Genomic DNA, 25,839 nt, shown 5'->3' with positions numbered 1-25,839 from the left:
GAGGAGGTAGCTGCCAGTTTTTCTTCATTGCGAGGGTCCCTGGCAGTGACACCCGCGCTGGTTGAGTGCTGTAGTCACTGATTGCGCTTCTGCGTGACGTCATGATTCGCCGCTGCCACGTAGTTTAGCGGTTCTGAATTGGCGGCTATTGAATGTTCTTCTTTTTATTATTACTACTGTACTTTCCTATGTGATGCTTTGCCGTAAGCTACGCACTTGAACAAGATTTTAGTTCGGAATTGTGGGTTCGAAGCGCTTCAATATCGGAACGTTGTAGCAGCGTGTAGTTTCCGGGGGAATGGATATGATGTAGCACCGTGGAGACTCGGCAGCATGGAAGTGTAAGATGTATTGGTGTTTATACATATTTGTACAGTGTGCCTATATATCTCTATCCTGCAGCTACGAATAGTGACACATAATTGCGCTCAGTTTTGTAGGATATGACCGATATGCAATTCTCTTTATTATGTAAAACGATTGCATGCGGCCAATTGAATTGCTGCAGAACTACTACACGACTCTGGGGTTTTTCCAAGGACTGTTATGTAGTCAAATATACACACTACAAAATCACAGCAAATTCTTGCAGTTGAAATGTTTATTCCATGATTTCTCTGTTAAAAATTGCACCAAACATATATTTTTTAATTGTAATAATAAACAAACAAACCATAAAACCTGCTCCTGTGTCCAGATATTGCTGTTACATTTCCGTTATAGCGCCCCCCGGTGTTCTTTTTGATTTCCTTTCGGAGTGCCCACCCAATGTGTCCAGTGCTGGTGAGAAGAGGTCGCTTCTAGTGCGCGGTTCTTATTGGCTGTCATGCATAATAGTAGTGATCGTTCCTTCGCACGTGTATAAGAGCGTCCGTGTGTTGGCACTGGGCTTTTTGCAGGCAGAAAATTCAGAATTTTGAGGCAGATTTTGATCTGCCTGCACTGCGTTTTTCGTCCGCAGCCATTGAGCGTCGCGGGCAAAAACGCAGCGAAATACGCTTTCTCTGCCTCTCATTGTCAATGGGAGGTCAGAGACGTAAACGCTCGAAGATAGGGCATGTCGCTTCTTTTATAGCGCGAGATGGTTTTTCCGCTTGTGGGAAAAAAATGCCTTTGCCTCCCATTGAAAACAATGGGAGGCATTTTCGGCCGTTTTTCTACACAGTTTCCGCGTCAAAAAACTTGTAAAAAAAAACTCGTGTGAACAGGGCTTTAGGTGGATGTTCTGAGAGGGAATCCAAACAATCCCAGGGGGCGCCATAACAAGTATGTAATAGCAATATCTAGACACAGGAGACAATTTTTAATGATTCCAATTGAAAAATTATGTTTTGTGGCCTATTTAAAGGGATTTGCCCACCAAAGACATGCACGGCCTATCCACAGCATATGCCCTGACCCTCGACCTGCCTGGCGAGGTGGCCTCCACATCCTTGTGTTGATTGAATGGAGAGAGAACCGCGGATATGCCACTCTAATCTTTAGGACTTCTGGAAACAACAAAGCCAGCAGACTTCTATAGGTGGAACCCCTCTCTACCAAACGGAACGCCACAAAGCGCGTGTAAACCTAGCCTTAAAATTGTCAGCGTTCGGAAAATGTATTGCATGTGTTTTAGTAGGTTTCACTGTAGAATTGTGATCGAAATTTGTCCGTTTGATGAGTTGTGCATGATCAGACTTAAATCGGGCATAAAACACGCTTAATGGTAACTGTTAAAATAAAAGTATACAAAAATATAGTGTAAGGCTATGTTCACACGGAGTATTTTGGGGGAGGAATATCTGCCTCAAAGCTCCAAACTGAATTTTGAGGCAGATATTCCTCCCCCAAAATACTCCGTGTGAATAGCAATTATCGCGCCGTTTTTCGCCCGCGGCCATTGAGCGCCGCGGGCAGAAAACACGCTTTCTCCTGCCTCCCATTGAAGTCAATGGGAGGTCGGAGGCGGAAGCGCCCGAAGATAGGGCATGTCGCTTCTTTTCCCCGCGAGGCAGTTTTACTGCTTGCGGGAAAAAGACGCCGACGCCTCCCATTGAAATCAATGGGAGGCGTTCTCGGGCCGTTTCTGCCGAGTTTTGCGACGCGGTTTCCGCGTCAAAAAACTCGGCAAAAGACCCCGTGTGAACATAGCCTGTCTAACATTTGGAGGGACATTCGTGACTTGGAAATACAGCAAAGCTTGTGATGTCAATGAGGCATTACTAGCTTCACCAGCTGCTGTCAGCAGATCGAAGTGTAAGGCTGGATTCACACGAGGTCATTACGTCCGTAATTGACGAAACGTATTTCGGGCGCAAGTCCCGGACCGAGCACAGTGCAGGGAGCCGGGCTCCTAGCATCATACTTATGTATGATGCTAGGAGTCCCTGCCTCGCTGCAGGACAACTGTCCCGTACTGTAATCATGTTTTCAGTACGGGACAGTAGTTCCACGGAGAGGCAGGGACTCCTAGCGTCGTACATAACTATAATGGTAAGTGCCCGGCTCCCTGCACTGTGTTCGGTCCGGGACTTGCGGCCCGAAATATGTCCGTCAATTACAGACGTAATGACCTCGTGTGAATCCAGCCTAAGGGGTGTTCTCCACCCGAAGTCTCCTTTCACACTGCATTTCAGCCCTGCGTTCAACTTCTACGCCAAGAACTTTCCCGACGCACATGTTAAACGTGTCCATAGAGCTCCATTAACCTGACGAAGGACATAAGAGTGTCCATGTGGCTTACGTCAGGCTGGAATATCTCAATATACCTTTTTTTTTCGAAGGATGGAATAGCCAATAGGTTTTCTTTCTGAAATCTCTCATAGATGTTACAGAATAAGATTAGAAATTGAGCACTTGTGTTAACACAAATTCTGATCCTTTTGTGCTGCATTTTTACTAATAAATGTGCCCAGTGCACATGAAAGTTTATATTGTATGATTTATTGATGTGTTGCTTAAACAAATTTATTGATTATTGTAAATGTTACCTTTTTTTTTTTTTTTTAAATGGTTGTTTTTATGTCTTTGTAGGAAAGATGCAAATGCAGCTCTACTAAGCAATTTTGAGGTACGTACAAACGCAAAATATACCTGCGTGCTCTGGATACTGTTTATTTTTCATTAACCTTTATTTCTATTTATTGCGTTTATTGCATTTTCAAGCAATTCGCAATATTCTTGCTTTGTCTGAATCTCCGGAGGGATTTGGGTAAGGCTGTGTTCACATGCTGTGATTTGTGTGCTGCGCTTTCAAATACAGCACTGCAAAACCGCATGTTTTACTGGGAATTGCTGCAGTTTTGCAGCATAGTTTAGGACCCATGGCACACAACCACAAGGTGTGAACACGGCCTAATTGAGGAGATCAGCTGTGTATGCCTGTGTATTGTTAACAGAACTGCAGAGAGGAGATACAGAAATTTTGATTTCCCAAATACTCTACCCTATAAGGGTGCCCTTAAACGTAGTGTGTCACGCGGTAAAACCACACAGTGATTTTCCACAAGTGTCATAAAAATCTGATTGCTGGGTCACTCGCTAACATTTACCTCCTATCCTCTGGAGAAGTGATAAATGTTTATCATGGGAAAAACCCATTTGAGACATTGAGGGTATGTTCACACGCAGTGGTTTGAGACGTAATTCCGGTGTTTTACTCCTCGAATTACACCTGAAAAAACGCCCCTAATACGCCTACAAACATCTGCCCATTGCTTTCAATGGGAATTACGATGTTCTGTTCCCACGAGCCTTAATTTTACGCGTCGCTGTCAAAATATGGTACGTAAAAAGACGGCTCGTCAAAAGAAGTGCAGGACACTTCTTGGGACGTTTTTAGAGGCGTTTTTTCATTGACTCACCGTATTTTCAGACATTTTTGCTCACTGCGTGTGAACATACAATAAAAGTTAACACAATTTAACCCCTTAATGAGCAAGCATTTTTTAAAGTTTTTCCATCGCCTCATTCCAATAGCTATACATTTTTTTTATTTTTGCGTCGACATAGCTGTACAAGGTCTTGTTTTTTGCGGGACAAGTTGTATTTTTTAATAGCACCATAGAATTTATTGATTAACTCATTAACTTTTTTTTTTGGGGGGGTGGGGGTAATGGAAAAAAAAACCATACCTGAACAATGTTTGCAGTGTGGCAGGGTGCATTATTCTGCTGAACGAGGCCACTGCCATTATGGCATACCATTGCTATCATGGGGTGTACTTGGTCTGCAACATTGTTTAGGCAGGTGGTCCTTAACCCCTTCCCACCGGATCACGTACAGTAACGTCATTAAAACTGGTGTCTTACCGCATTTTCACGTTACTGTACGTCATGGAGATGAAGCTGGCTCAGGAGCTGAGCCAGCGACATCACCGCCGGGTGACAGCTGTATGTTACAGCTGGCATCCTGAGGTATCGGCCAGGACCGGAGCTAGCCTCCGATCCGACCGATTAACCCCTCACATGCTGCGTTCAATAGAGATCGCTGCATGTGAGGAGTTTATAGCCAACGGCACCCCAGCAACGTGATCGCTGGGTTGCCAGTGGCTGCAAAGGCGATCGGAGGGCTAATACTTACCTCCCGGTCCGCCAGTAACGGAATCCTCCTATGCCCCGTCGTCGGCGGGGCCCAGGAGGCTTCCGGTACAATCGGCAAGATGGCGCCGTCTCAGCTTCCGGCTCAGAAGCTGAGCCGGCGTCATCAGCAGTGGGTGTCCGCTGTATGTTACAGCGGACGCTCCGATTCCTGCCATTAACCCCTTCGATGCAGCGATCCATTGTGATCGCTGCATCCTAGAGGTTTGTAGAAAATCGGCAGCCTTGCCATGCGATGGCAAGGCTGGCGACTGCTACTATGGCAACAGGAGCCCTAACAATGGACTCCTGTCTGCCATTACGTAAGCTGATTAGGCCCCGCCCAGAGGCGGAGCCTGATCGGCTTGCTGTCAGTGAACAACTGACAGTTCCAATACATTGCACTACATAGGTAGTGCAATGTATTAGAACATCTAACAAACAGTTGGACATTCAAGTCCCCTAGTGGGACTAAAGAACAGTGTAAAAAAAGTAAAAATAAAAGTTGTAAAACATACAATAAAAGTTTCAAGTAATAAAATAAAACACAATCGCCCTTTTTCACTTATCAAGTCATTTATTTTAGAAAAAAATAATAAAGCCATACATATTTGGTATCGCAGCGACCGTAACGACCTGAACTATAAAAATATGATGTTATTTATCCAGCGCAGTGAACGCCGTAAAAAAAAACATCAAAAACACTGCCATAATTACTGTTTTTTTGGTCACTGTCTTCCAAAAATTGAAATAAAAAAAGGGATCAAAAAGTCGCATGTATCCAAAAATGGTACCTATAAAATCTATACCTCGTCTCGCAAAAAACAAGCCCTCACACAGCTCCATCGACGAAAAAATTTAAAAGTTATGGCTCTCACATCTTGGCGACAGAAAAAATACATTCTCTTTCCAAAAGTAATTTTATTGTGCAAAAAGTTATAAAAAAGTTCTATAAATTTGGTATTGCCGGAATCGTACTGACCCACAGAATAAAGGAAACCTGTAGTTTATAACGCATGGTGGACGCTGTATAAAAAAAAAAAAACTAAAAAACTATGGCAGAATTCCTTTTTTTTTTCGTCACCTTGCCTCCCAAAAAAAGGATTGCAAGTGATCAAAAAGTCGCATGTACCCCAATATGGTACCAATAAAAGCTACAGCTCGTCCGGTAAAAAAAAGAGCCCTCATACCACTACGTCTATGAAAAAATAAAATAAGTTATGGGCTACAATAATTCAGGAAAGAAAAATATCCTGTTGTGAAGGCCCGAGGGGAACGTTTCAAAACGTGATGTATCAAGGCACTAAAATTAGGGAACCAGGAAGGGGAGGGCCCAAACATATCTGCTGGAAGCGACGGTGCCCGTATTATACCAGGACAACACTTTCCCGGCAAAATTCCCCAAACTGCAAAGGTGCGGAGTGTGGACCAAAAGGGGGATAAGGAAGGACATTTATCAGTGCGACACCGGCCTGTGCAGACAGGATCGATCACAGCGTAACACACATCTATGGATCATTTTATTATTTTTTTTAACCTTATTATTATACCCCCTGACTATGCCCTGATGTATTCTGCCCAGCTCAGATATGCCCCACATTATAAACGGAAACAACAGTGATACTCCAAACAAAACTATTACCAAGCAAATTCCAAGCTCCAAAACCCAAATGGCGCTCCCACCCATCTGAGCCCTACAGTGTGCCCAAACAGCAGTTTACTTCCACATATATGGCATCACCATACCCGGGAGAACCCTTTTAACAATTTTTGGGTGTGTGTCCCCAGTGGCACAAGCTGGGCACGACATATTTGACACTGAATTGGCATATCTAGGGAAAAATTTTAATTTGTACCTTCCGCAGCGCAATCATTTATGGAAAAGACACATGGGGTGAAAATGCTCACTACACCTCTTAATATACGTAAAAAGGAAAGTGAGGCAGCACTACCACATTTGTGAAAATAATGATCCGTTTATTCCACTCGTGTGCCAATAAACGGACTGTGACCTAAGAGGCTTGCACCCAATCTATATCTTCTTGTCCAGTGCTGCTGATATTTGCTTTTTACACCTCTTAATAAATGCCTTGAGGGGTGCAGTTTCCAAAATGGAGTCACTTCTCAGGGGTTTCTTTTATTATTTCACATCAAAGCCTCTGCAATTGTGAACCAATACTTTATATGTCGCCAAATTAGGCCTCAATTTTACATGGTACTCTTTCACTCCTGAGCCCTGTCGAATGTCCAGGCAAAAGATTAGGGCCACATGTAGGGTGATTATAAAACGGAAACACCGCATAATAAATGAGAGGTGTCTTGTTATGGTGGCACAAGCTGGGCACCACATATTGGCGTATCTAAGGAAAAATTTCCATTTTCATTCTCCCACATCGTGTGCACACGAATTTCTGCAAAACACCTGTGGGGTTAACATGCTCACTACACCCCTAGGTGAATACCTTGAGGGTGTTGTTTCCAAAATGGGGTCACTTCTGGGGGGGGGGGGGATCCACTGTTTTGGTCCCACAGGGACTTTGCAAATGCAACATAGCGACCAGAAACCAAATGCAGCAAAATCTGTACACCAAAAGCAAATGGCGCTCCTTCCCTTCTGAGCCCTGCCGTGTGCCCAAACAGCATTTTATGACCACGTGTGGGGTATTGCCGTACTCCAGAGAAGTTGATTTACAAATGTTGGGGTTCTTTTTTTCCTTTATTTGTTGAGGAAATTAAAAATTTGGGGCTAAAGCTACGTCTTATTGAAGAAAAAGGATTTTTTTTATTTTCACTGCCCAATTCTAATAAAATCTATGAAACACCTGTGGGGGCAAAATGCTCACTACACCCCTAGATGGATTCCTCAAGGGGTGTAGTTTTCTCAATGGAGTCACTTTTTTGGCGTTTTCACTGTTTTGATCCCTCAGGGGCTTTGCAAATGCGACATGGCCTGCGCAAACCATTCCTGCTAAATTTGAACTCCAAAAGCCAAATAGCGCTCTTTGGCTTCTAAGCTCCGCCGTGTGTCCAAACATCTGTTTATAACCACATGTGGGGTATTGTTTTACTCGGGAGAAATTGCTTTACAAATGTTGTGGTGCTTTTTCTCCTTTAGTCCTCGTGGAAATTAGAAAAAATTAGCTAAACCTACATTATCTTTGAAAGAATGACGATTTTCATTTTCACGACCTACTTCCAATAATTTCTGCAAAAAACCTGCGGTGTCAAAATGCTCACTATGCCTCTAGATAATTTCCTCAAGGGGTATAGTTTCCCAAATGGTGTCACTTTTGGTGGATTTCCACTGTTTTGGCACCGAAAGAGCCCTTGAAACCTGACATGGGGCCTAAAATATTTTCTAATAAAAAGGAGGCCCAAAATCCACTATGTGCTCCTTTGCTTCTAAGGCCGGTGCTTCAGTCCATTACCGCACTAGGGCCACATGTGGGATATTTCTAAAAACTGCAGAATCTGGGCAATAAATATTGAGTTGCGTTTCTCTGGTGAAAACTTCAGTGTTACAAGAAAAATAGATTAAAAATGAATTTCTGCAAAAAAAAAATGAAATTTGAAAATTTTACTTCTACGTTGCTTTAATTCCTGTGAAACGTTTAAAGGGTTAAGAAACTTTCTAAATGCTGTTTTGAATACTTTGAGGGGTGAAGTTTTTAAAATGGGGAGACTTTTTGGGAGTTTCTAATATATAAGGCCCTAAAAGCCGCTTCACAACTGAACTGGCCCCTGTAAAAATAGCCTTTTGAAATTTTCTTGAAAATGTGAGAAATTGCTGCTAAAGTTTTAAGCCTTGTGACGTCATAGAAAAATAAAAGGACGTTCAAAAAACGATGCCAATCTAAAGTAGACATATGGGGGATGTTAATTAGCAACAATCTTGTGTGGTATAACTGCCTGTCTTACAAGCAGATACATTTAGAAAAATGCTAATTTTTGCAATTTTTCACAAAATTTGGGTGTTTTTCACTGGTAAATATTGAATTTATCGACCACATTTTTCCACTATCATAAAGTCCAATGTGTCACGAGAAAACAATCTCCGAATCGCTTTGATAGGTAAAAGCATTACGGAGTTATTACCACATAAAGTGAACTATGTCAGATTTGAAAAAATGGGTCTGGTCCTGAAAGCCAAAATGAGCTTGGTCCTGAAGGGGTTAAGGTTTCCAGCAGAACATTGCCCAGAGCATCACTCTGGCAATTGGCCTTCTTTCTATAGTGCATCCTAGTACCATCTCTTCCCCAGGTAAGCAACGCACATGCACCCAGCTTCCCACATGTTGAAGAAAACCTTCTTTACAAGACCAAGCCATCTTATTTAATTGATTCATGATCTAGTTCTGATTATCACATGCCAATGTAGGAAATGGACACTCTGCATGCTGCTATATACTGTGTGTTCTGATACCTTTATATCATAGTCAGTAGTGATATTTCAGTAATCTGTGCTACAGTAGCTCTTCTGTGGGATCGGAGCAGACGGGCCTTTACTCAGCACACGCTTCAATGAGCCTTGGGAGGCCATGATCCTTTTGCCAGTTGTCCTTCCTTTTACCACTTTTGTAAGGTACTAACCAATGCATATCGGGAACACCCCACAAAACCTGCCATTTTGGAGATGCTCTGACCCAGTCATGTAGGCAGCACAATTTGGCCTTTGTCTGTTGCTCAGATGCTTAGGGTATGTGCACACACAAACTCAAAAACGTCTGCAAATACAGAGCTGTTTTCAGGGGAAAACCGCTCCTGATTTTCAGACACTTTTTAAGCCACTCGCGTTTTTCGCGGCTGTTTTTGGAGCTGTTTTTCTATAGAGTCTATGAAAAATGGCTGAAGAAGTGACATGCACCTCTTTTTCACGGACGTTTTTAAAACGTCCGCGAAAAAAACAGGCTCTTCAGAACAGAACGCCGTTTTTCCTCATTAAAAACAATGGGCAGATATTTGGAGGCGTTCTGCTCCCGATTTTTCGGGATGTTTACGGCCCAAAAAAACGGCTGAAAACACTCCGTGTGAACATACCCTTACCCTTGCCCTTTTTTCCTGCTTCCAACACTTCAACTTCAAGAACTGAATGTTTATGCTACGTCCTGGTGCAGGGGGAGAAGTATGGGGCGCGCTCACTCACTGAGAGCACTCCATAGGGTGCAGGTGTCGGCTGTATATCACAGCTGACACCTGGGACTAACGGCCAGAAATAGCGATTGCACTGTTCCTGGCCGTTTAACGCCTCAAATGCTGCTGTCAATCATGACTGCAGCATCTGAGGCGTTTAAAAGCGGGGGTGGCCCCCTCCGACAGCTCATTGCCCCCCCGCAACGCGATCGGGGTTTCCGATGGTTGTCTTGGCAGCCCAGGCGCCTAATGAAGGCCCCCAGGTCTGCCTCCACTCTGCCTCTGTTAAGCCCTGTCTGTGGCAGGGCTTAAAGAGGCTCTGTCACCAGATTTTGCAACCCCTATCTGCTATTGCAGCAGATAGGCGCTGCAATGTAGATAAGAGTAACGTTTTTATTTTTAAAAAACGAGCATTTTTGGCCAAGTTATGACCATTTTCGTATTTATGCAAATGAGGCTTGCAAAAGTACAACTGGGCGTGTTGAAAAGTAAAAGTACAACTGGGCGTGTATTATGTGCGTACATCGGGGCGTGTTTACTACTTTTACTAGCTGGGCGTTGTGTATAGAAGTGTCATCCACTTCTCTTCACAACGCCCAGCTTCTGGCAGTGCAGCACTGTGACGTCACTCACAGGTCCTGCATCGTGTCGGCACCAGAGGCTACAGATGATTCTGCAGCAGCATCGGCGTTTGCAGGTAAGTCGATGTAGCTACTTACCTGCAAATGCTGATGCTGCTGCAGAATCAAGTGTAGCCTCTGGTGCCGACACGATGCAGGACCTGTGAGTGACGTCACAGTGCTGCACTGCCAGAAGCTGGGCGTTGTGAAGAGAAGTGGATGATACTTCTATACACAACGCCCAGCTAGTAATAGTAGTAAACACGCCCCGATGTACGCACATAATACACGCCCAGTTGTACTTTTACTTTTCAACACGCCCAGTTGTACTTTTGCAAGCCTCATTTGCATAAATACGAAAATGGTCATAACTTGGCCAAAAATGCTCGTTTTTTAAAAATAAAAACGTTACTGTAATCTACATTGCAGCGCCTATCTGCTGCAATAGCAGATAGGGGCTGCAAAATCTGGTGACAGAGCCTCTTTAACAGTAGCCTGTAAAAATTACTATACACTGCAATACATTAGTATTGCAGGGTATTGTACCAGCGATCTAATGATCGCTGGATCAAGTCTCCTAGGGGGGCTAATAGAATGTGTAAAAGAAAGTGAAATTAAGTTTTTAGTAGTGAAAAAAATTATAAAATATTAAAAGTAAAAAAAAAACACTTTTCCCATTTTATTCTCTAAAGTTATATATAAAAAAAAAAGTAATCAAAATTAGTATCACAGCGTCCGTAAAAGTTTGAAATATTACAATATAGCTTTATTTAATGCGCAAGGTGAACCGCGTAAAAAAGAAAACATTTAAAACACCAAAATCACAGTTTTTTTGGTCAACTTAGCCCCCAAAAAAATTTGTACCAAAAAACTGTACCGATAATAACTACAGGTCCGTCCGTAAAAAAAAAAAAAGCCCTCACACAAAAATAAAAACGTTATGGCTCTCAGAATGTGGTGAAACAAAACATTATCATTATTTTTTTTAAGAGTAGTAAAATATAAAAATACCTATATACATTTGGTATCACTGTAATCGTATTGAGCCTCAGAATAAAGTTAAGTTGTTATTTTTACCGCACGGTGAAAGCCAGAAAAACGAAACCCAAAAAACAATGGAGGAGTCGCAGTTTTTTCCAATTTCAGTGGCAATAGAAACTACAACTCCTCCTGCAAACGGTAAGCCCTCACACCACTCCATTGACGGAAAAATAAAAGTTATGACTCTTGGAAGGCGGGGAGTGAAACACGAAAATTTAAAATTCAATAAATGGCCGTGTCCTTAAGGGGCTAATATATCTCACCCCTTAACAGACACCATTGTAACAAGATAATCAATGCTATTCACTTCAGCTGTCAGTAATTGTAATGTTATGGCTGATCGGTGTAAAATATAAATGTCATATTTTATCAGACTTGCTACTAATAATAATACTTGCTACTTTCATTTCTTTTTAATTTTTTCAGTCTCATTCCATGAGCCATACGTTTTTTATTTTTCCGTCATGGCCACATGAGGGCTTGCTTTTTGTGGGATCTGTTGTCATTTTTTATGGCACCATTTTTTGCACAATGAGAACATATTTTTACAAAATAATTTGTTATTGTATCTCCAAATTCTAAGAGCCATAGCATTTTTATTTTTCCTTTGCCGGCTCTGTAGCAGTATTTTTGGTAGGTGGGATGAAAAAAAAAACTGCTATTTGAGAATCGTTCTTCAGGTTTGTTTTATGAAGTTTTCTGTGCGGGATAAATAACTCATTCATTTAATAGTAAGGGTCATTACGGATGCACTGATACCAGTTATGTGTGTTTTTTTTAATTTTTATTCTCTCTTTTTTTTTTTTTTTCTCTGTACATTGACAAGCAGCCTATTAGATCCTTCCGCTGGCAGGGCCTACTAGGCTCTGGACATGACAGACCTGGAGGCCATTGTTAAGTCCCTGGCTGCCATGGCACCATGCGATTGCATTGCGGGGTGCCGATGGGCTTCTATAAGAAGCCTGACCATGCTATCTGAGGGCTTAAACGGTCGAATCGGAGTATATACTTAACCTGCCTTTTACAGCAGGGTGTCAACTGCATGTTTCATCTGACACCCGCTGTGGATGGCGCATGCACAGCTCCTGAGCCCGCGCCGTAACAGTACAGGACAGTGTAGTGTAGTGCAGGAACTATCCACCAGTCATGCCATACTATTATGGTGCAGGATGGAGTTAAATAATAGTTGTCACATTTTTAATGTACTCTAAAGCAGTGGCCCCCAACCTTTTTGCACCAAGGACGAGTTTCATGCAAGTCAATTTTTCCAGTTTGCGGTTGGGGGGTTAGGATCAGTTCACACATTGCGTAAATACCGAGGATTTTCCACAGCGGAATTAATTGCGGAAAATCCGCAGCATAATACAGTAGCAGCAAAGTGGATGAGATAGAACAGATCCCACCCACACGCTGCGTAAATAGTGAGCGGAAGAACCTCAGAAATTGACGTGCGGGGTATTATCTCCCAGCATGTCCATTTGTATTTGCGGAAACGCTGCTTATTTGTTGCAGATTTTTCTCATTGGATTCAACCCACAGCACATAGCAGCAAAACTGCAACTCAGAAAAAATAAATAAATAAAATGTATACATACCCAGAAGTCTGTGTTCTTCCTCCAGGCCAGCCTCCTGGGATGAGGTTTCATTCCATGTGACAGCTGCTGCAGCCAATTACAGGCTGCAGTGGTCTCCTGGGATGAAACGTCATCCCAGGAGGCTGGCCTGCTAGCAGGTCAGCTAAAAGCTCGGCAGTTTTCCTCAGCGGACATTCCGGGTGAAAAACTGCACCAGAGTTTTTCGCCCGAAATGCCCTGCGGCCACCGGGGAGGGTACCAGATACCGCGGCCCAGTATTGGTCCACGGCCCGGTGGTTGGGGATCACTTCTCTAGAGGGCCTCTTTTTCTGGTAGGTGTTCTGGAGCTGAGCTGTAATACTAGACTCAACCCATTGTCACGACGTGGGGTGTGGACCCACTGGGCCGTACCGCATAGCAGCTGGCCAACTAGGTACAAAACAATGTCTATAGTTCAGAACGGGTACCTGAGGCAATGTAGACAGTAGCGGTGACACAACTTGACTTTCACTGTAGATGGCACAGAGGCACGGTAGCACGGGATACAGGGTACAGGCAGCAGGAACGGGTAACACTGGGAACTGGAAAACACTGGGAGACCATTTGCAAGACAAACTTTATATATACAACAATGCTCAGGCAAGGATCAAGTGGGCAGAGCCCTTTTTATAGTCCAGCAGCATTCTGGGTTAATGACTGATTAATGACAACTGGATGTGTACTGGCCCTTTAAGGCCGTGTACGCGCGGGCACTCGTGCCCTGCGGGAAACAGTCCCAGAACCCAGAAGTGAGTTCCGGCGTCTCCCTGGAGGGAGATGCCGCTGAGAACACAGACGTCCATGGCCGGGGCCGTCAGTGGGTAAGTCTGAATGATGGGCCCTTGGCCATAGATGTTACACCCATGGACAGGTGTGGCGCTGTTACTGAAATACAGCAGCCATGTTTTTCTAATCCCGTACAGCACCTTTAATACTACCATAATTCTAAATGATAATGTCAATGCAAAAAAAAAAAAATATGCCTTTAAAATTTGGATGGAGAAAAAAAGGGATCCTTGCAGTTCTCTGTAAAAATCCACCTTATTCATTATGTGACAGAGCAAATGATAATACATTAAGATTGTATGATAATCCTGTGATCTTTTATTCATTCTATCTTTATTTTGTTGTAATAAAGGTATTTCAGTTACTTACTGACCTAAAAGCTCAGCAAAGAGATGGAAGAAAAAACAAGAACAGCGTTGGACAGCAGAATCTCAATACTATCATGTATGAGGTGGGCTTGAAATTCCTGGAGTAATGCTTTTGGAAAGCTATAAATGTGATGTGGAAACAAGCTATGTGAGGTTTACGCTTTTAATCTTATGTATATACGTTCATGGGTATCCAGGAGTTTTTGCAGTATGAGCAAAAAATACATTTATGGCTTTCATGTATTAATCTCCTTCTATTATCAGTGCTTTTTCTTTCCTTAAGTTTATTTTCCAATAAATGAAAGCAGAAACTGATCAATTCCCATTTTTGCAGATTAGGAAAGTACACACCCCTCTGCTATGTAACCAAACCCTTGCTGAGAATGGTGGTCTCATGTTATGCCCCAGATTTTCCAGAAGAGGGCAGCCTATGACTGTTATTGGACTATGTGGATGATTCATTTCCTTTTGCCATACATGTTACAGCTCTGTTTTTGCTCATCACATCTGTAGAGTCTAGAAATAAATTCTAGTTTTAGTAAGCCCCGATGACATAGATATTAGGTTATAGCTTTATACATTAAATGACAGAATTAGAGTAATAGATCTGCTCAATCTCTCATTTTCCAGATGCAAATGAGTTTTACCTTTACAAAGTGATCGCAAGCAGATGTGCGTTGCTGTCACATGATGTAAGGTTAAACATTTGTATGGAAGTTATTACATATATTTTGTTCCTTTGATCTCTACTTCCCCATATTGTCAGTTTAGCTTATTATTTTTCTGTATGTAAAGTTTACGTGCAGCAGAAAGATTTTACATTGTGGTGAATTGGGTTTTTCTATGTGGTGAAGAACTGCAGCAATCACTATCCCTCATGTCTTTGTTTGGCTTCATCTTATTGCCTTTATTATGTCAGTACCACTATTACGGTTGTCCATGCAAACCGCTTCAGAACTGCAGCAGCCAAATATGACAAAGACGGAGCAAAATCTGCCTGACTTAATGTAAGTGGTAGTGGTGTGGCTCTACCACAAAACTACCACTATGTGTAAACCCATATTTATATTCAGGACCATCTAGAATTTTTTTGACTTTTCCTGCAGGCTAGGGCAAATCTCAAGTCACCATGAAAAACTGGTCTACTATGTGTGGAGACGCTCTTTCCAAATATGTCACTATTATTTCTGAACTCCCTTTCACTCCCCCGCAGTATGTGTTCTCTGCATTGTAAAGCACCCCCCGGACTCCCGAGCTCAGAGAAATATTACAGCGGACTCTTCGATGCTTCAGTAGCCTACAGAGCATGGGCCATTTACCGGTTTACTGTGGGGGTTTGAAAGTGCATTCAGAGGTAGTAGTTACATCTTTGGAATCTGTGTCTCTTAAGCTATCCACCTATTGTATATTCAGATATCTATAGCTCCTATAACTCTGTATATGTATTGGGCCACCTATTGTCGAGGTTTTTAGAACCGGCACTGTTATTTCAGCTTTACACTAAATAAATATTTAATCTAAATTTAATGATAGAGGATTGATTCTAAAATGTAATGAGGAGAATATAAATACTCCCAATATGCGGTGTACCTCCTAGAATCTAACCCAGTAAATGGACCTTGGAGTGAGATTTTATATGCCAGTTAGTTTGAAGTGATGCCTTATGCTTAGCATTGCTACTGATAACTATGAACCTCTTTTTAATGTATGCGGTATGCAGCAGATCAATTTTGTATAATATATGTGTCTGATTATGGTTAAAATACATTTGTAGAACTTTCTTGATCCTTTTCCTAGACCTTAAAATACTTGTCTAACAGTCCCTGTCATCGGCAAAGTCCTGAAATGGTGCAAGAGTTCCTCACTGCCCTGAAAGGGCAGAAGCTAACCAAGTAAGTGCTCATTGGTCAACTAACCACTTTAAATTTATTTATTTTTTTAATTTTGATAGAGTTGTAACAATACAAATTCATACATTTAATAACAAATTAGCTATTACCTGGATATACAAACATTTTCTGAACATGAGCGTGAAATATAAAAAAGAGAATGCAATGATCTACAATAGTAAATAATACGAACATGGAATAAAACAGGAATAAACAACAAATTTTCTGAAGACAACCAGAGGAACCCTGGGTGCTATGTGTCGATATTAAAGCACATAGAATGATAATAAATCATCTCTGCTGATTACCATTTGCCATGACCTCTTTCATACATATGATAAATTATAGTTTTCCTGCTTAACCCCTTCACGACTGCCATACGGCTATATACGTTCCAACTGCCGATGCTCTGTGTAGTTGTCACGTATATAAACGTTGGCAGCCTGGAATGGGGTTTAAAGGGATCCTGTCATCAACATCTTACCTGCCAAACTCGCCTGACCCCACAATGGCCTCAGCTGTCCAGAGTTCATTCCTGTTCTCCTCTTTCCTGAAGTCCTCCTCTGTCAGTAAATGTAGTCGTTTAAACTCTTCCCGCCTTTTATGGTAATTAGTTTTCCCTCTGGGACTCAGCTTCTTAACCCCGCCCACCGCCGGCACCTGTCCGGCCCTGACTGGCTAAGGAGCTGTCAATCAAAAAGAAGGAGGTGGAGTCCACTCTGAGACGCTGGAGGAATGAAAATCTGACTCTTTTCAGGTGAAGATTTGACTCTTTTCTGCTCATTTGCATACGGCGTGGGACCACTGAAAAACGGAATACTAAAGCTACAGAGCTTACTTAGAACATATTTATAGCTTAGATGACAATGATTTTTCACCCACTTTCACCAGGTATTGCTGGCTTTATAGCTAAAATGCTGGTGACAGGTTCCCTTTAATGCGTTCAGTGCTGCTTCAATGTGAGCAGCGCTGCACTCTTATGTCTGCCGCGGCTTTAGGAGCCCCGTAATACACCCCCTACTGTAGATAGCGCACACAACCCCCGCAAAACCCCCTGTAGATAGCGCCACCTAAGCTCCCTCTAGGAGTGGAATCCCTGGTGTCAGATCACTCTGTGCTGGGGATTCCGCTTCTAGAGAGAGCCCCTTAGGTCCCTGTCCACCGTCAGGGACTCCCTCTAGGAATCCTCGGCCGACACGCTGACCGGGGATTCCGCTACTGAAGAAGCCCCTGGCGTCACTATCCATATATGGACAGTGACGTCAGGGCTCTATCTAGGAGCAGAATCCCTGGCCGACATTCTGAACGGCGATTACACTACTGGAGAAGCCCCTTGCGTCACTATCCATATATGGACGGTGAAGTCAGGGGCTACTCCTGGAGCGGAATCCCTGACCACAGTGCTGCCAACGTTCAGGCAGGTGATTCCACTTTTAGAGTTACCCCCTGACGTCACTGTCCATATATGGACAGAGACATCAGGGGCTCCCTCTAGGAGCGGAATCCCCGGCCAGAGGGATTTCGCTCCTATAGGGAGCTACAGTGGTGCCATCTATGGGAAGTGGGTGCCATTTAGGGGGGTGCATCTATCTAGAGGGGGAGTGGCACTATCTACAGGGGGAGAGATGCAGGAAAAAAAAAGACACAGGGCTCTCCTCTAAGGTGATACCGTAGATACAAAAACAGATGACCCATACAAAGGAAAAAGAGGGGGTGTTTGTGGTAATATACTCACCTTTTACGGTCGTGCAAGATGAAGACCTAAGTACTAGGTCGAAACACGTAGCTTCTAGATCCACCTTTTAGAGACACATTCTGTTTTAAGTACACGTCGTTTTTTTTTTGTTTTTTTTTTAAGCAATAAAGCCGCTTTATACTTTATTTATGGAGAGGCCCTTTCGTTATTGGGGATGTAGCCAACTATCAACGCCTGTGCAGGAGCAAGTTCAGTGAGGAGTGATTCCTTTTTCTACGTTTCTTTGGACTATCTGCAGGGGGAGTGGCGCTATCTGCAGGGGGCATGGCGCTGTCTACAGAGGATGCTTTATACAGGGGGTGTGGCACTATGTACATGGGCACTGTGGCATTATATGGGAACTACCTACAGGGGACAATGTGGCGCTATCTACATGGGCACTGTTTGTGGCACTATCTACAGTGGGAACTGTGGCACTATGTGGGCACTGGTAAAATCTACAGTGGGCAATGTGGCAGTATCTAAAGTGGTATTGCATCACTATCTACATGGGCACTGTGGTGTTTTCAGGTGGCTGGGAGAATGAATAAAATAAATATATATATGTGTATGTGTAATTTTTTATATATATTTATCTATATTATAAGGATACAAAGTGTTGTTGTTTTTTTTGTGATTTTGTCTTCTCAGAATAAAAACTAAAAACATGGAATTAATTAAACTAATCTAGAAAATGGAAAGCCTCATAGGTCTTGTAAAAATAAACCAAAGTAAAAATAGTTGTGATATTCAAAGTGGTTCCAAAAATATTATCGTTTAAAGAAGTGCATATCAGAAATGGAAAATTTGACCTGGACACAGGGGCGTCAATGACCATTGGTCATGAAAGGGTTAATGAACCAATGTAGGGTGGTCAATGATAGAAGATGGCTCTGCACTGCTATGAAGAAACCTCTCCGCAGTCCTTTTTGAAGAGAATAAAAAACATAATTATGAACGAAGACTGAGTAATGTTTTTGTTTCTTATCATAAATCTATCTGCTAATGTCGGGTACACTTATCAAAACCGAATGATGTGGGTAGCCGGACCAGGTGTATATCAATGTGTCTTTTTGTCCTGAATACATCTCAAGTATGAGTTGGTAACTCATGAGCTCCCACACCTCCCCACTAAAAAGAGGAAATATGCCTACTTCTAGTAGGTGGTGCTTGTGGAGCATCATAAATAGATGCCTGAGAATTAGGCTATATTCTGACAAATGTGTGAAAAACTGCTTCTTTTCATGTCCAATTCGCACCCGTGCAGGACCAGTTTTTATGGATCCCTCAGACTTGTCCTATTTTTTCACGGGCCCTTCACGCGTTCTGTTAAAACAACGACTGTGTGAACAACCCCATAGAAAAACATGCAGCCGTGTGACGGCCGTTAAAAAACCCCCCCAAAAAACCGTCCGTCATATGGACTATTTATACGTTCATCTGAATAAGCCCTTAGAAGGTGACTATGCAGGCATCCACAGGAGCATTGGGATCCAGCATGATTACCTCTGGTACTGGGACCGACCATTGGGCATCTATCCAAAGTTATTCGGTCCTGCCAAGCGTGCTCAGCGCTTTCATAGATTCATAAGAGTAGCAGTAAGAAAAATGGGAAAATCTGGGAATCCCTAGAGTTTGCCATTGTGTTGTAAAGAACTAGGGAAACGTGCTGGAGAATATATGGTTGATTTAACATGGATAGTCAGTGAATGAACTAGTGGTCCAGATGTTTATCTTCTGGTTCATGCTTGTATGTAAAGACTTTTGGCGTGTCATGTAGTGTGCTGGGATTTCAAGACCATACCAGGACAGTCTGCTCACTCCTCTTCCTGTCAATTGTTCATGTTTTTATGACATGCCGGACGGCTCTTAAACTCTCTTTGTCTTTCTAAATTAAAGGTTGCCTGTTAAATGCTAAATCTTTGACCTTTTTTATTTTATGCCACCCTTTTCCTTCACTGTGCACAAAAGAAACTGTTTCATCACATTAATAACCAACACATCGTAGTGCGTGGCAAGCGCCCAGCTCAGCAGACCATACTGCTGTACAGTGGTGCCATGTTAAAGAGGCTCTGTCACCAGATGCTAAAATCCCTATCTCCTATTGCATGTGATCGGCGCTGCAATGTAGATAACAGTAACGTTTTTTTTTTTTAAAAAAGTTCATTTTTTGCCAAGTTATGAGCTATTTTATATTTATGCAAATAAGGTTTGAAATGGACAATTGGGCGTTTTTTTTTTCGTTATGTCCAACTGGGCGTGTATTGTGTTTTTAACTGGGCGTGTGTACGTGTATGACGCTGACCAATCAGTGACCAGTCAGCGTCATACACTCCTCTACATTGATTTACACAGCAGCGATGTGCAGCCACATACACAGAGATTAACGTTACTGCAGTGTCCTGATAATGAATACACATGAAATCCAGCCTGGACGTCATGTGTATTCAGAATCCTGACACTTCTGAATCTTTTCTTTGAGATTTCTAGCAAGTGAAACTAAATCTCGCGAGATTACGCAGGTAAATGAGATTTCGTTTCACTTGCTGGAAATCTCACAGAAAAGATTCAGAAGTGTCAGGATTCTGAATACACATGACGTCCAGGCTGGATTTCATGTGTATTCATTATCAGGACACTCGATTAACGTTAATCTCTGTGTATGCGGCTGCACATCGCTGCTGTGTAAATGAATGGAGATGAGTGTATGATGCTGACTGGTCACTGATTGGTCAGCGTCATACACGTAAACACGCCCAGTTAACCTCATTTGCATATATATATATATATATATATATATATATATATATATATATATATATATATAAAATAGCTCATAACTTGGACAAAAATGAACGTTTTAAAAAAAAAACCAAAAAAAAAACGTTACTGTTATCTACATTGCAGCGCCGATCACATGCAATAGGAGATAGGGATTTGAGAATCTGGTGACAGAGCCTCTTTAAATCCCATAATGCATCACATGACTTCCTTGCAGTCGAATCTAGCAATAAAATTTGCTACTGTTTGTCCTGACTCTATTACTTCTAATATATTTATGTAATTGTAAAATCCTTACTGTCTTATGTGGTCTGCTAAATTTGTACGATGTGGTAGGATGAGGAAGAAATAGTCATTGTGCTGGCTGTTCTCATTAGAAGGACCACTATTAGTATAGACATTTTATCTTGATATCTGTACACTTACTTTCATGTTGACAGTGATCCGTTGAGAAATCTTCTGAGTAGAAAAATAGGTCATTGTTAGGTCGAGTTCATACTTTGCATATATTCACACACTTTTGTAAGCCACTGGTAATAACCATTATCCTTTACTTGTGGTGCAGCAGCGTGGTTTCCCATAGAAACTGTTGCCCCAACTTAAGGATTTACCGTAATTAAATGTGGGTAATTTGGACTTTATATAGAGTTGTAGCAGAGCAGAGTTTGTTATTAGGCATAGCTCATAATCTGTATAGTTTAATATAGGACTGCAGATAAAGCCAGTTAACACAATGCACAAATAATGCAGCTCCAAATAAATCGATTACCAATTCATTTCTGCTACATCTGGATTCTTATAGTTTAAAATCGAGATAAACAGACCAAAGCAGGTACTTCTGTCAAGAAGTAATAATTGTTCCTTTTCCACAGATCAGAAAAACTGCAGCTACTTAACCACCGACCTATGACGGCAGTAGAAATTCAGCTGGTATGTTCAAATCTGTCGAGTAAAACTTGTCCTTGTCATGTGATGTATTAACACTGCTAAGTACACGTCATTATAACTATTCTGATTGTAATTCAGTTGTAGCCAATAGTTTACATATACTATAGATATTTAAAGATAGCTCAACTCCACACGTTTTAGGACTATTTCTTGAAGCATTCTGGAAGATTCCATAAATGGATGTGGCTTTGCGGTGTATACAGCCTTTTGGAAGAGTGTTCTCTGGTCAAAATTTAACTGTTTGGCCATAATAATCAGCACTACGTCTGGAGGAAAAAGGGTTAAGCTTTTAGTCCGAAAATCACCATCCTAACAGTCAAGCATGGGGATGGCAGCATGTTGGAAAGGGGACTGGTGAACTTTAGAATACTGATGACATCATGAGGAAGGATAATTATCTAGAAAATGTGAAGTAACACCTCAAGCCCTCAGCTAGAATGTTAAACTTTGTCGCAACTGGGTCTTCCAACAGGACATTGATCCTAAGCATTCTTCCAAAGTAGTATAAAAAACGGGTAGAAGACAACAGTGATAGTATTGCATTGGCCAGCAGGAAAGCCCTGATCTAAATTCCGAACAAAGAGGCCACAAACCCAACTGAGTTACTGTAATTCCCGTAAAGTAAGAAGCATGTCGAAGGTCCCACCAAACATTCGGTTCAAGGCAATGCCACCGAAACTGTATGTATATGTAAAGTTCTGAATTCTAAAATAGTGAAATAAATCTGTCTCTAATTGGTCACATTTGAGGTAATTTTAAAACCAGGTCGGTGCTCCAATTGACTTGTCAAAAGAAATGTAACCTGAAAAGTGTATGCCAAGGCATATATAAACTTTTAGAATCAAGTGTACATCTTTAAAAATGTTTTTTCAGGGTTCCACAAAGTTGTCTCAGAAGTTTCCAAAGATAAATGGGAGAGGATAGTCGAAGACGTGGGGATGCAGCCTGTGAAGATTTTCACAGCTAGATCTCCAGCCACCTTTTCCATATTTTGATATTCACTACTTGGGTAGACAAGGCTACTTTTACCAAAATGGTCATTATTGACATTATGGTACATAATATGGCCGGTGCCACTCCATGCCTTTTTGTTTTCTCTTCCTTGGGACCAGAACTTAAAGAGGTTCTGTCACCACATTATAAGTGGCCTATATTGTACATGTGATCGGCACTGTAATGTAGATTCTTAATGAAAAACTGGGCCTGTTTTACTATATGACCAAGTGGGTGTTGTACAGAGGAGTGTATGACGCTGACCAATCAGTGACCAATCCGCATCATACACTTCTCTCCATTCATTTATACTGCAGATAGCGATCTAGCTATATCGCTATTTGCAGTCACATAAACACACTAACGCTACTCATGTTTCTTGATAATGAATATACATTACCTCCAGCCAGGACGTCATGTGTATTCATTCTCCTGACCACTTCTGTAGCGTCTCTGTGAATTACAGCACAGCGAGATCTCGCTGTAAATGACAGTTTACAGCGTAATCTCGCAAGACTACGCCTGCTGTGCTGTAAATCACAGAGAAGCTACAGAAGTGGTCAGGAGAATGAAGACACATGACGTCCTGGCTGGAGGTAATGTATATTCATTGTCAGGACACTGCAGTAACGTTATAGTGTGTTTATGTGACTGCACATAACGATATAGCTAGATCGCTATCTGCAGTATAAATTAATGGAGAGAAGTGTATGACGCTGATTGGTCACTGATTGGTCAGCATCATACACTTCTCTCCACAACGCCCTCTTGGTCATATAGTAAAACACGCCCAGTTGTCCATTGAGAATCTACATTACAGCGCCGATCACATGTACAATATAGGCCACTTATAATGTGGTGACAGAACCTCTTTAAATTTCAGGAATAGATACAAATTAGCAAACACTGAATTTATGTTGGTCTTGTTCTTATCAAAAAAGAAATCCAGGACTAATTTAAGATAAAAGAGGCAAATGCCACATTATTGTGACTGTAGCAGTGGATCCCCCCCTAAGATCAAGACAATGCAGGCATTTATAGGTCTTTGCGTCATCCCTTTCTGTCAAATTGCTAAATTTTCTATTTTTATTTACCTGTTTCTTGGAAAGCTGGTTGTCAACTAAAATGACCACTATTGTAGCTGCCACAGGGATTGTCACACAGCTTTACCAGGCTCCTGAAATGTGCCATTCTGGACTCTAATAACAAATGCCATTACCTTCTGCCTATTCGTTTCTCTGAATAGATGGTGGAGGAAAGTGAAGAACGGCTGACAGAGGAGCAGATTGAGCAGCTAATTCAGACCATCACTAGTATTCTTCCTGGGGACCCAGAAGCTGAGACACAAGAGCAGACCGACATGGAAGGGGACGTTCCACAAGAATAAGGCGCTTGCAGATTTGTTACAAAATTTAGAATTTAATTTGTGTTCCGTGTTCTCCTACATAAAGTGATCAACCCTATTGTGTTCAGCAAAATACAGAATTATTATTTCGTATTGCTGCTGGACATAATATAAGAGCAAACATATTTGGTTTTTTTCTTAAAGGGGACCTCTCTGCTTAGATTTGCTTCCCAAACTAGTCCCAGTATTAGACCTACCAAATACTATGTCCCAACATACCCTCTGTTTTATTTGAATTTCCTTTTAGTTTGCATAAAAAATACTTTATTATAATATGCTAATGACCCTGCAAGTGCCACTCGGGTTGGTTGTTTACTCGCAAGTGCTGCCTTCCTTGCAATCTAATCCTCCACCCGTTGCCAAGTATTGACGTGGGCATTCTATGTCTGTCACTGTTATTATTACTAAAATCTCATACATGCGACGCTCAGATTCTATCCAGCGCCTGCACAGTATGCTATCTCATCTGACGTTAAAAGTGAAAGCACTACTGTGCATGTGCCTTGAGGTCACATGTATACCGAAAGAAGGAAGGCCAGACCTCCGTGTGGGAGACTAAGCTGGTTGGACCTAAAGACGTTATTGCTGCTTCCGGGTGTACTTGTCACAGTGCGCATGTGCCAGATAGAATACTAGTGGCGCAGCCGCGACATTGACATAGCGTACCGATATCAATACTCGACAGGAAGGCGGAGTTGAGGATTACATAGGAAGTGCAGGAGCACTTGTGCGTAAACGGTCTATCCGAGTGGCGCTTGCAGGGTCATTAGCGTATTGTAATAAAGTCGTGGTTTTTTTTCTGCAAATTCCAGCAATTTTAAATAAAATGGGGACATAGTTTTAGAAGACCTACCAAACACTGGGACTGGTTTGGTAGGCAAATCAGTGCTGACCGGTCCCCTTTCACTAGCTGTTCCATCAGCCAAACCAATTTTTTTTATTTTTTTTATTCTAAATAAATGACATTTTGGCAAGCTAGTTTGTACACCTTTTGTCATTTGCCTTGGTGCCCATGGTCTTTTTACGCCCTGCAGGACCAGAATGCCGCAATTAGTGTTTTTACATTGATTCGATGTTAATTAACCCTGTTACTGCTGCTGGGATGGGTCAGTCTCCAAGGATCTCTCTCTTACTCTCTGTCTTCAATCCGCCCTTGTCAGAACTTTTTACATATATGGCGACAACACAATCACTCATTTGAATGAAGACCTTTTCTGTAGATATATTCCCTAAGATGATGATATTCACATGCTCATAATGTATTGCTATATAGTGAAGAGCCAGTAATTGTTTTTTTCTAAACGCCACAAAAGAGTAAATAAAATATACATATTTGGTGTCACAATAATAACTAGTATTATAAAGTTAACACATTTATCGAGCAATGGATTTGCTGTAAAAGAGCATGGTATCTGGGCAGCTGACCTACTCCTGCTTCATTGTTTTATTATAAACATATTTTTATTAGTTTTCTGTTTTTGTTGATGAACAAATTATACAAACATAACAACATTGCCAAATATAATAGATGCAGGGATGGCAAAACGTTTAACAATTGTGGTGCAACAGGCAAATCATATGGATTGCAGAACATACATAATCCTCCGCAGCTGCATCATCATTGCAAGTTTACCATTCACAAAATAAAATTTGCCACTACCTTACCCTCTGCCTTACCTGCGTTTTTTCTTTGTTGTTTTCCTCTTTGCTAATCATGTGATTAAAAGATCATGTGATGCAAAGATTCCTCTTTGCAACACATGATTTATTCTGAAAAACACCACAAAAAATGCCATGAAAACACATAACACACATTGACACTTAACCCCTTAATGACCAAGCCAGATTTGTCAAATCTGGTATGTCTGACTTTATCAGAGAATAACTCTGTGAAAGTTTTGAATATCCAAGTAATTCTGACATTGTTTTTTCGTCACATGTTGTACTTTATTTTAGTCGTAAAAGTAGACT

The 25,839-nt window shown here is 41.7% G+C and overlaps 1 protein-coding gene across 1 annotated transcript; it reads left to right on the top strand.

Annotated features, from left to right (window-relative positions):
* The first annotated feature begins 23 nt into the window (after positions 1-23).
* CRCP (CGRP receptor component) lies at positions 24-25,532 on the top strand. The gene is made up of 6 exons (XM_075852916.1): positions 24-341; positions 3,016-3,052; positions 14,102-14,200; positions 15,915-16,009; positions 21,395-21,452; positions 23,710-25,532. The coding sequence occupies exons 1-6, from the start codon at positions 334-336 to the stop codon at positions 23,848-23,850; spliced, it is 438 nt and encodes a 145-aa protein (XP_075709031.1). The 5' UTR covers positions 24-333; the 3' UTR covers positions 23,851-25,532.
* Positions 25,533-25,839: the final 307 nt, after the last annotated feature.

The sequence above is a fragment of the Rhinoderma darwinii genome, chromosome 2 (assembly GCF_050947455.1).
Source record: "Rhinoderma darwinii isolate aRhiDar2 chromosome 2, aRhiDar2.hap1, whole genome shotgun sequence".
Classification (NCBI taxonomy): Eukaryota; Metazoa; Chordata; class Amphibia; order Anura; family Rhinodermatidae; genus Rhinoderma; species Rhinoderma darwinii.
This window is presented reverse-complemented; position numbering and strand designations above follow the sequence as displayed.

Bases quoted from the DNA above. Each gene is read 5' to 3' on its own strand.
- CRCP (XM_075852916.1), top strand. The intron at 14,201-15,914 runs GTGGGCTTGAAA...TCCTTTTCCTAG, and splicing joins TCAATACTATCATGTATGAG to ACCTTAAAATACTTGTCTAA. The intron at 21,453-23,709 runs GTATGTTCAAAT...TTCTCTGAATAG, and splicing joins CGGCAGTAGAAATTCAGCTG to ATGGTGGAGGAAAGTGAAGA.